Source organism: Leptinotarsa decemlineata, unplaced genomic scaffold (assembly GCF_025532065.1).
Source record: "Leptinotarsa decemlineata unplaced genomic scaffold, Ldec_3_MD MMD2_tig00000882_RagTag_RagTag, whole genome shotgun sequence".
In the NCBI taxonomy this organism is placed as follows: Eukaryota; Metazoa; Arthropoda; class Insecta; order Coleoptera; family Chrysomelidae; genus Leptinotarsa; species Leptinotarsa decemlineata.
Genome location: NW_027412556.1, coordinates 9449542 through 9461491, shown reverse-complemented (window position 1 = coordinate 9461491; position 11950 = coordinate 9449542). Strand labels below are relative to the sequence as shown.

The 11950-nt window shown below is 33.6% G+C and overlaps 1 protein-coding gene across 1 annotated transcript; it reads left to right on the top strand.

Annotated features, from left to right (window-relative positions):
- The first annotated feature begins 6467 nt into the window (after positions 1-6467).
- Positions 6468-11703, top strand: LOC111517853 (uncharacterized). The gene is made up of 2 exons (XM_023174137.2): positions 6468-6641; positions 11399-11703. Exons 1-2 carry the CDS (start codon positions 6535-6537, stop codon positions 11625-11627), a joined length of 336 nt encoding a protein of 111 aa, XP_023029905.1. The 5' UTR covers positions 6468-6534; the 3' UTR covers positions 11628-11703.
- The last annotated feature ends 247 nt before the right edge of the window (positions 11704-11950 follow it).

The window sequence follows — 11950 nt, the reverse complement described above, 5'->3', positions numbered from 1 at the left end:
ACCTCAAGAATGCTATTACCTTGAAATATTTGCTTGCAATAACTCCATTTTTAACGAGCGGACTCGACTTTATCATTGAAAACTTGCTCCACAAAGTTGACGAGTTCCATATTTTTGATCTCTTCTCTAGATAGGCTGAGAAGGCGGTTTCGCTGAAATTTTCTTCGACGTTTTTATGTCTACACCAGCTGAGAAAATTAGAATATGCGATCTCGTACTGCTGAGCCGATTTTTTTGGTAACAATTCAATTGAAGCTCTTTTTGCAACCTCTTCAATATCGTCGAGAATACACAATTCCTCACTATTATTCTTCATTTTTCAAGACCAGCAAGAACTTTAAATGTGACTTTAAACAAAATGCGTGAGCTGTAAACAATAATATTTGTTGGTAACCAGGTGATTCCGCGTCACCTGACACGGCCACTTCACAGCAAATGAAAACAGGACAGTTGTACAAAAAACTTTGTATAATAATTTGTGTTAAAGATTTCATTTTGTGAAATTGCTCAACTGGCTAGGCTAGTTTCGCTGTGATCACGAAATGATATTGAAGGTGGCCATGAGAATCATTCGTTTTCAGCTTGTATAAAATACATATGTCAAAAAAAACAGAAATTTGTTAAATTCAGGGCTCGAATATGAGGTTTTCAAGGATTGTGGCATACTACGGACGTAATTATTCCAGGGAAGCTGAATGTAGGTAATGAACCCTTTGATACACCAGGAATATTAGGATTGAGAGATAGTTTGCAATAAACTTGTATAAAACTTCATTTTGGCAGCCTAAATCTTTCCCTCATTCGACTAATATTCCTCTACCTCATTTCACTAATATTCCTGGACTATAAAAATTCATATTAAATTTATAAAATTTATATTCGGCGAAATTGAAAGCTGACATTTTTGACGGACTTATATGAGAAATTCAATTCCGCAGCTCGATTGCAATATGTTTTTCCTATCACAACAATATGAGTTGGCTCTACAGAGTAGTGAGTATTTTTTCAATTATATTTTTTAAATTCAAATCCGAAATTACGAGTTTGAAATCAAAATTTTGATTTCAATCACGAAACTTCAAATTCAAATATTAACTTTAAACTCACAGTTTCTAAAAATATAACAATGATAACTTCCTAATCTGTAAAGTCCATTTCGAGCTGATTTTCATGTTGTTGTATACAATAATCCAAACAGATTGTGATTCCGTTGAAGAAAAACAATTAATTGTATATAAGCATGACAATTCCTCGAAGAAATGTACAGTTCCTTGTTTGAGGATGAATTTTATGGCAACCCAATTTTTGTAAAGCATCCGAAAACAACGAAAATCTAGTATTTCTCAAAAATATCGATATTTCATTAATATTTCCTGGATCCTTCCACAACACTACTGCGGAGTTTACGATATTTTCATCGCAAACACTCATTATAAGGTCTTTGCGAGGGTTACAAAAGTGGCAAAAAGTACTTTACGAGGCTGGGTATTCAAAATTCTAATTTTAAACTCTTCTGGAGCACCTGCGTTCAAACTTAAACAAGTTTATTACCGAATAAGCGTTTGAATTTTCCAGAAACTTTGGCTTGAAGCAGAAACTGCATCTTTCTCATAATTAATTGATGTATAAGTTAGTATCAAGAATATGACTCACGACAGATAAATTTAATTTCATTGGCTGGCTTGTATCATATATGAACAGATTATAAATACTCCGACCTGTCACTTGTTGAAAAGCATTAACACCATCCATGATAATATTTATAGAATTTTCACAATGAATTTTATTCACAAAGCGTTTCGCAACACGGTAGCTTCATCAGTTACTGGTATATTTCAAGTAAACGATATAGTGCAAAGTTTCTTCCAATAGCTCCCCTACAATTATTTAGTTTGGGGGCTAACTAATTTCGTCATTCAATAATCATTTCTGATTAAATAAGAATCACAATAACTATATAATATATATATATATATATATATATATATATATATATATATATATATATATATATTTCAATATTAAATTTTACAAAAAGGATTTGAAGCTTTATATCTTCTATTAATTATCTGCGAGCGCTTTCGACAGTTGGTAGTACCGTCATCTTCTTGGCCCTCCTCAAACTGAACTTGTTATCCTGTCGTCTGCCTCTTTATACGCTCAGAGCGTCTTAACTCAGGTATTTCAGGTACTTTAGGTAAATTTGCCTGTATTTGTACTGCATCAGGTACTCTTCTTTGTGTTAGATCTTCTCTAGGCAATGTGTATGGTTTTGTTTAATATATTGAATGTGAGGTCTTGTTGTGTTTTGATTTGTACTCGTTCCTCGATAAGTGATTTATGACTGTTAAATTTATGGATGTTCAAGTTTTCCCAAATGTCCATGCGGTTTCCCTTGTTGACTTGTTTTATCAGTTTTATGTTCTCTGGTAGGGGGAAATTATGTTTGTTTTGTATGGCGTGTGTTGCGAGGTTTGATTTTTATACTGTTAGATTTATGTGTGCCTTTTTGTTCTCATTGTACCTTTGGATCAGTTTTTTCTTGGTTTGGCCGATATAGAATTTGTTGCAGTCCGAGTATTGTATACTGTATATCCCGTTTTGGTCTTTGTCTTTTTCTTCATAATTGTTTATTTTTTTTATGTTATCTTCGTGTTCGACTTGTATGTGATGTTGATGTTCAGTGGTTTGAAGATGTTTGTTAGTTTTTTGGTTTGGTGTCCTACGTATGTAAATGCTGTCCATCGTTGTGTTGTTTTGTCTGTTGGGGTGGCTTGATCCTTGTTCTGTATTTTTTGTTTGATTTTGTTTTCTAGTTTGTCTATTGTCTTTTGGGTGTATCCGTTTCCGTTCGCTATTTGGTATATGACTTTCCGTTCTTTGTTTCGGGCTTTATTGCTGAGTGGTATCCTTAACATTCTATATATGAATGCGTTATAGGCAGCCATTTTGTGTGATGGTGGATGGTTTGAACTTGCGGGTATGGTGGAGCTTGTTTGTGTTGGTTTCCTGTATATTGCCATTTGAAATTGTGTTTTGTTGTGGTTATATCCTATGGTTATGTCCAGGTAGTTAAGTTTTGAGTTGTGTTCTTCCTCAATGCTGAAACATAGTTTTTGATTTATTTCGTTAATTTCTTTTTTTATTTGTTCTATTCTTATTCCATTGTTTTGTGATATGTACAGTCCATCGTCAACGTATCTGAACCAATCTCCTTTTTCATCATGCGTTTTTATTATTGTTAAGATTTTCTCATCTATGGTTTGCAGGTATATTTCGGATATAATGCTAGATAGTGGGGATCTCATCGCTAGTCCATCTGTTTGTTTATAAATTTTCCCTTCAGATTCGAAATAATTTTGATTAAGTATTGTATTTAGACTGTGTTCCATTTGGTTAATGTAGGTTTTGTCTATGTTTTGGTGTTTTAGTTTCTCAGATATGATGTTTATACTTTCGTTGACTGGTATGTTGGAGTACATGTTTTTTTTTATGTCGAACGAGAACAATTTAATGTTCGGGCTGACATTTGTCGTAGAGATTCTGTCTGTGAGTTCTATTGAATTTTTGATGCTGTGGTCGTTGTTCCTATTGATTTTGTTTTTCAGTTCGTCGGCTACAAATCCTTTTTGTAAAATTTAATATTGAAATACTGAAAATGAAGGAAAATTAGTTGCATCACTCAAAAAAAATATATATATATATATATATATATATATATATATATATATATATATATATATATATATATATATATATAAGAATAATATATATAATAAATATTTCTTTTAAATAGGTGAGTGGGTAAGTGGGAAATCAAATGATAGGGTGATAAATGAAAATACTTCTGAATACTACTTACTCACATATATATACAATCTATCGCTTCAAAAACACTTCACTGACTTTCTTCGAAAGCTTCTGATAATTCCTCTTCCAAATTCTCTGTTTCACTATCACTGTCATCATTTAAATCAATAATGAATTCATTTCCACCATTAAAATGGAAGTGTCCAATCTCCATATAGTCTTTTTCAACTAAAGTTACTTTTTCAATCATTTTCTGTCAATCTTCTTCGGTAATATTAGATACTTCTTCAATTAGTTCTATTACCTTCTTATCAAATTTTGTAAAATTATTTTCACGCCTGTTGCTTTGTTCAAATCAACTCGATGGAATAGAACACAAAAGTAGAGATGAAGTCTCAGTATGGTGTGTCCATACTTTTCAGCAATACTTTTTCAAATGTTTTTGTCTGAAAAACTTCAAGTAGTTGGTTTTTGGTACAGTAATATTCAAAATACCGATTTTTATCCATTAAAAAACTTTGTATTTCATCTTTCCTCGAATTTTTATTCGGTACTCTGATGAGCCGTCGCGAATGATAGGAAGCGTTGTCAAGAACTATTACACTATTCGCATCCAAATTTGGGATCAATGTGTTTTCAAACCATTCCTCGAAAATATTAGCATCCATATTCTTATGATAGTCAACATAATTTCAAAGAATTTGGAACCCATCCTTTACTTCCTCCGCAATGCACAATGATTAGTCGCGATCCTTTGTTTGCAGACATGTTAGGCGTACACATTCTCGAACCATCAGTCTACCCTTCCGTAACTGTGTCGTGAGTATCACACCAAGTTTCGTCCAAATAGAAAATTTGCCGTTGTTCTTGCCTATGTTTAGTTATTTGCCCTAAGTAGTTGTCAGGCAATTCCACGATTCTTCTGTTTTCCATAACTGCTTGACGTTTGTTTATTATTTTAAATCTAAATCCTAGTGTCTTTATTCAATTCTGAAGAGTTTTGTCACAGCAGCTCAGTTATGGCCGGAAATATTCAATTTCTTCCTTATGATTTCAGTTGTAGAAATCTCATTGCTTTTGTAACAGTCGTATATTGTTTTTTTTTAATGATTTTATCAGAAGAACATCTAAAAGTTTTGGTAATCCTGTATCACATCGCGTCTTGCGTTCATAAAGTTTGTGTTTGACTATTTTACGTACAGTTGAGAAAAGAATTTCGGTCAAATCTGATGTTGCTTGTAATAGTTTGTTTCCCTCGAAACCAAACATGAGATGTAGATTCTTATACACATTGAAACATACTCTCTGTGTTTCAATATTCAAATGCATCCAAATCTTTCTCACTGGTATCTCTTTTTCGCATTGTTCACCATCGCTATTGGAATCACTACAATGGAAAAAGTCTGCGTTGTTATCACACTCGTTATTACTATCAGTACTTGTCCAAGGACGCCACATTTCAAACAGATAAAAATATCAAGTAATTGTAACTGCACCAATATCGATTTTCAACACTCAAATCGCGATCAGTTCCTGAACTGAACACAACGGCAATAACCATCCCCGCATTATCCGATTTCTATTCGTCACCGTGACATGACTTCGAATTCAATTTTATGACTCCTCAGCCAGTCATAAAACACGGTTAGTACCTAAACGTTACCCAATACGAACCGCCAAGTCTACAGTATTAGTTTTTTGGGCCTTTGAGAGTGCTGTTAACTTTAAGAGTGCACAATGTTGTTTACTTCGACTATACAGCAAACTATTTTACAATATCATTTATATAATAGTAGGTAATAACAAAACGTAATAATAATAATAATAATCGGTTTTATTCATCAACATAATAATATACAAAAACTAAAATAAAGATGAAAGGGTAAGTTCAGCTTAAGCTGTTTTTCAATTTAACCTAGATAAATTTACCAAATTCAATCATTTAATAATTATAACAATCTTCAATGATATTTTGTGAGACTGATAATTTTTGACATAAGATATTCTTCATACAATACCTATTTTGTCAGGTTTTGCAAACCAAACTTTTTGATATGACACGAAATCTGTGAAAATTTCAATGAGAATTTGTTTGAAAAACAAATTAATATGTACCTTTGTAATGATGAAAATGTAAGTACTAGTAGCAATTCAGAGAAAATGTCAAGAAATGCAAGTGGTCTAGCTTCTATTTCCTTCCTTATTATTTATGTGGACAACTTCAATTAACTCAGAAATTGGACCGACTCTCCATAACAATTTTATGTACTTTATCAACATTTTCATGTTCATCGGCTGAGGCGTTCAGGGTGAGCGTCGTCATTCCCATCTTCTCCACCTTCTGTGAAGAGCTTGAACCACTTGTTCATTTTACAATTTTCTGACTCAGAGTACGATCAACGTATGCCACTGTAAATATTTCTAGTGTTCTTGAGCAATTCAATTCATTTTTTACACATTATGCCTCTCACCAACAAACACAACATGTTAAACAGCTGAAACCGAGTGATAAAAAATTCGCTAATCGAATTTACGTAGACCGCGAAAGTTGATAAGTTCCCTTAATTCCTCAAGAGTCCTCGATTTTGTGCCATGCCGATTAAAACTATTGGGATACATGTATTCGGGAGAAATGAGGTTACCGTAGAAACCAAAACAAAGTCATCGATAATATATGACAGTATTCTTCAAACCTTCAAGAATTAGTGGTGCAGGAAAATCAAAATGAGTGAATCACTAAGACAAATTGAAAAAGCGGATTCAAAAACTCAATACAAATTATCCCTCAACGATAGTGTGGATCCCAGTTACTCGAATCTAGTGCTACCTTAGTAAGTACATAATATACAAATACGGTTCTAGCCAAAATGTATAATTATTTTTCTGGTGGATGCTACTAATATTCTATTTGGGTATACCATTTTTCATTTTAGGCTTCATGAATAGAAAAATTGTAATACTCATATGGGAAACTTGCAATTCCATTATTTTTCAAATCTTATTTCGACTCGATATTTTTGGGTGGGTGTAAGTTATTCACAAGAATTTTTTTCGTTCGCATACTGTGTACCATCATTATCCTATTTAGAGGTTTTCACAGTATACAAAACTTCACGATGTTCTGAGTGTTAGTATCCACAATCGTCTTCAGGTGACAACTGGCTAGTTCCTACACACTTTCACCTCCCCCTCCCCCTTTCGGTTCCTGATTCGGTGCGATACAGATCGTTTTTCAATTCCTATGTGTTGCGTATCTTACTTGGCTGAATGCGTCCTTGTTCAACAATGTTGCAGCGTCTTCAAACTTTCTCTTGAACTAGTGATAGATTTCAGCATCGGATCACTTGATGTTATGTTGGTGGATCCAAATACCCTTTGCTGTTCTCAGTTTACTGATTCTTTTCCCCTGGGTGTTTTTCTTGTATTCAGAGCATGGTATGCTCTGAAAACCAAAACCTTAACTACAGTATGCCGTTACTTGAGGTCGTTTTTTTACATATTCGACTCATTTATGCAAATTTGATCGATTTTAAACATATTTCTTCATGGGATTGTTCAATAATTCTGAGATGCATACGGGGGTCAAGTGCAAAGATCAACTGACTAAAATATGAGGAGATAAAATTCAGTGTTTATGTTCGATGAATATGCTAAAATGCATGTTTCAGTTAGATGGTTCATGTGTGTGTTTTTATGTGTTCTATTTGCGATAATGTTATTGAAATTGATTAGATATGAGAAAGAAATCCTGTCAAATTTGAACATTTTCAAATAGCAGGAGATATGCATAGATGTATTTATTTATTCATTTATTTATGGCATTACCTATTTTCACATAATAGTTTACAAATTCACACATATGTACCATAACTATCAGCTAGATGAAAGGAAAAAAATATAAAAACAGTCAACAATAAGCCAATCAATTACAATCTTTTTACCGTCTTTTTAAATAACTCCAAAAAAGAATTTGAAAGTTCTAAATCCATATTGTGGATTTAGAACTTTTAAATTCACAGGTAAATTCACACAAACACAGGTGTTTGCAAGTCTCTAAATTCTACCTATAGACTCATTCTGGCCATAGTTGATATGATTAAAAGGTACCTACTTTAAGATTTCTGTATTTCTTGGTTTCTTTGGATTCACATTTGAATTTATAAGTTCAACAAGTTCCGGAGAATTATTGCTACCATTGATTATTTTTTTAATCAATGTAAGATTTAATTTTATTCTTTTATGAGAGAATTTTTTGAAGGACAAAGCACAAGCACTACAGGAAAATCCTTAAGGCGCTCTTAAAGTGGTGCCTGTGCGAAAGTAGTGATTCACATTGGATTTGAACCGCTGGAGAATAAATCCATTTGGAAAAACGATCTCAGGAAGTTTATTCCACATAAACGCCATTCTTCAAATGAAACATTTCTTCAGCAGTGAAGTTCGAGGTGTACTGAGTTGAACCTCATAACGATTAGCAGCCACAGTCCGTCGCGTATTTCTCTTGGTGGAATCAAATGTGCCAAGTCACTTGAAACCTTCCCGTGAAAGTATCTATAGAAAAGAGATAAATCTCCAACCTTTCTTCGATGTTCCAGACTCAAGGTTGTAAGTGATGTTCTCGTCTCCAATCAGGCGGATGGCTCTGTTCTGGATGGAATCCAGCAGCTTCAGGGTATGTTTGGGGGCGGAGCTCCATACATGAGAACAATACTCCAAAGAAGGTCTGATCTGAGCTTTATAAAACATCAAAAAGTTGCTGAGGTGTGTACAGTTTTCTGGTTCGGAACAGTGTTACAAGCTTTTGAGACGCAGCGTTTGCAATTCCAGCGACATGATTGTGCCAAGACATATTTGTGTCAATTTTGACCCCCAACAAACTTATCAAAGCAGAAAGCGTAATTATCTGACCTGACATTATTACATTCGGTTCGGAGACATTTATCTTCTTGGAGAAAGTCGAAGCTTGGGTTTTTGTGGTATTGAATTAAACCTGGTTACATTCACGCCAATTCGAAATTACTTCTAGAACAGAATATTCAAGTTTAGAATGTACGATATTATTTTATAGTTATATTCACCAATATGTTATCACAGTTTATATGCAAAGTACCTTAAAAACTTATTTTGAACACTTTCAAGAATATCATTATCCACATCATATGAGGGGCACCAAATTGTGGAGTTTTTTCATTCAGTATTAACGGGAAAACTTTAAGGTACAACATTGTAAAATATACATATATAAAAAAATACTTCCACTTCAACAGTTACAAAATTCGTGCGAATATTGAAATACATAAACTGAAGAGCAACCTGAAAACTTAATGCTCAATAAAACAATTATAATAGGGGAGCCCAAGCGGGGATTTCGGGATTTACTAAAGCGCGGCAGATTAATATACAGGAGGATACCTCGTACCCGGTTAAGTACCTCCACCAAATATGAGACCCATATATAAGACCGCCTGTGAGGGATAAAGGATCAGATTAGTAAAAAAAAATTGATCATCAGAAGTTCTCGAGCGCGTCAGATTAAGGTAGGGTGAGTTAATTACCTGCTAAAAAGTGTATATTCCAATAATCTGACAATTTGAGAGTGACGTAAAGAAAGGGGACGACAGCAAAGTTGTGTCATTTCGACATTCTCGAGCGTAGCTAATTTTTTTTAAGGAAATAATTCAAGGATAACGAAAAATATATAATCCGACAATTTCCGCAAGCCGAAATAACAAAAATTCGTCGATGAAGTTTAATGCGTGCAGCTGTGTGATGTCTATATTTCCCTCTACGAGTTAATTGATGGATGTACTACGTAGTACGAAAAGAGAAATTAAACTTTCTATGTTTTTTACCAGTTTTATTTGTAACTAATGTTACTGCAGTTTCGTTCTATAAGGATATTTTCAAACTTATACAATATATAAGTTTGAAAATGTCCTTATAGGACACAACTGCAGTAACGTTAGTTACAAATAAAAGTGTTAAGAAACATAGAAAGTTTCATTTCTCTTTCCTTCATTAATTAATCAACTGATTATAAAAAATTAATTTTTTTTTTTAATTTTTTTTTTAATTATTTTCTTATAAATACAAGTATTCTACTTGAAAAACATACACTCATTCATTTGCATGCTATTTCCTGAGCTTTTCAATTAATTAAGTTCAATGAATTGAAAAAAAAAATTTAAAAATATTGTTTCTGTCAGATTAAGCGAATCCCTCCATATAATCGTCAGATTATGAGACAGCACGTCTAAAGCATAAAGATGAACCATATATATCTCAATCTGACGCGCTTGAGTATTTCAAAATGGCGAATTTTTTTTGCACATTATAATAATGGCCGCGAGTTTTCGTCAGATCGAAATCGTCAGATTATTGAATGAGACCAGATTTTTGTTGCACCCCCTTAGAAAATCTGACGCGCTCGATTACATTTTATTTCTTTTCACTTTCAACCCTTACGTACAACCACCCACATCATGCAAGCGATCAGATTAACATACCAACATTATCAAAACTACGTAGGACATTGATGCTATCAATATCTGACGCGCTTGAGTATGTCCATGCAACAGTATTTTTTTACATATTAAAAAATCTATAGCCTCTTCCCCCACCGATGAATAGATATATATTATATAACATGTTTTTCTTCTTTTCATCTAAGCTTTGCAACCTAATATGTCTCAATGACGCTCGAGTAAATCACCATTTTGCATCGTGGGCTCCCCTGCTATTATAACACCAGCACTAAAAATTAACAAACATACAAGGTATACACCTATCGACTAAATATATAATTTACTGCATACTTTTTGAAGACCTCCAAGGAGTTAGTGAAAAAATCAAATTTTGATTCGCCAGCTCCCCTCAACATTCTTGACATTGGACTATTAAATCCATAATTGACAGAATGTGACTTCTCAAAGAAAACAGCTCTATCGTTCCTTGTCACTCTTTGCTTGACTCTCAGGCCAACCAGAAAGAGAAGTTCTGGGCAATTGATTTGGCCTGACAATAATTTAAAATAAAATATTGAGTCAGCCTCAATCAGCCTGTTTTCCATTGTGGTTAGATCTAGTGTAGAAAGAATACCAGTGCAGTTATGTCGCTGGTCCATTTGAACGTCCATTTTGTAGGTAGTACTACGCAAACATTTATTTTGGACCTTTTCCAGTGACTTTAGTATACACTGAGTAAGAAGGACACCACATAGTGCATGTTTACTCTGAATGTGGCTTGAAAAATGAACAATACAGAATTTTCAATGTGCTTGCCGATAAGTCTTAAGCAAACTTCCTACATAACCAAGAAGTTTAAGTGATTTTAAAGTTATTTTATCAATATGAAATCAGAATGACAATTTTCATTAAATATAACATCAAGACCTTCAGCTTCGTCAACTTGGTTCAAGAGCAAAGAGTTTATGCAGTATTCTTAAGTGTTTATTGATCTAACAACGGAACAATATATGATTTTTAAGTGGGTAAAACAAAATATTCATTTCTTTTAGTTTTCATGATGCTGGGAAACACCCAAAACACATATATTTCCATCTCTTCCATATTATTTTCATTGTTTTCAGTCGCGTGGTATGTCGCCAGAGATACCGAAGAGCTGGTGTTAAACAAAGGGCACAATTCATAAAAGAAATCAAGGATCATGAACTTCTACAAACGAAAGCCTTGGACGGCGTGAGAATCCACAGAGAGTTTTGTAATGCCATTATACGTCCTCCACACCCTGACGAAATTATTAGGCTTACCGAATCGCAGAAAATGAAAATAGAGGAAATCCTTGCCAGACCGTTTTGATTGTCTTGGATTCGAGCTGAAGTTTATGGAATTAATTCAATAAAATTATGGAAATAAAGACAATTTACATACCAAATGAATTTAATTCCTTCTCATCTGACGAGAGATTGAGTTGTATGAACGATGCAAATGCTTCTAACAAATGGAACGTCAAAACATTTCTCAACATTACTTCAGTAGTAGTTTACACAAACTTGGCTGTTCAGAATGGTTTGAATGAAAAGTAATGATAATGATGATGAAGTAAGTGAAAAAAAATGTTTGTGCTGAACGGTTTTATTGGAAAATTCACTAAAAACTAAAAAATAATTCGGAAGGTCCTA

Coding starts and splice junctions, on each gene's coding strand:
- LOC111517853 (XM_023174137.2), top strand. CDS start 6,535: ATGAGTGAATCACTAAGACAAATTGAAAAAGCGGATTCAAAAACTCAA. Junction 6,642..11,398: donor TCGAATCTAGTGCTACCTTA/GTAAGTACATAA, acceptor CATTGTTTTCAG/TCGCGTGGTATGTCGCCAGA.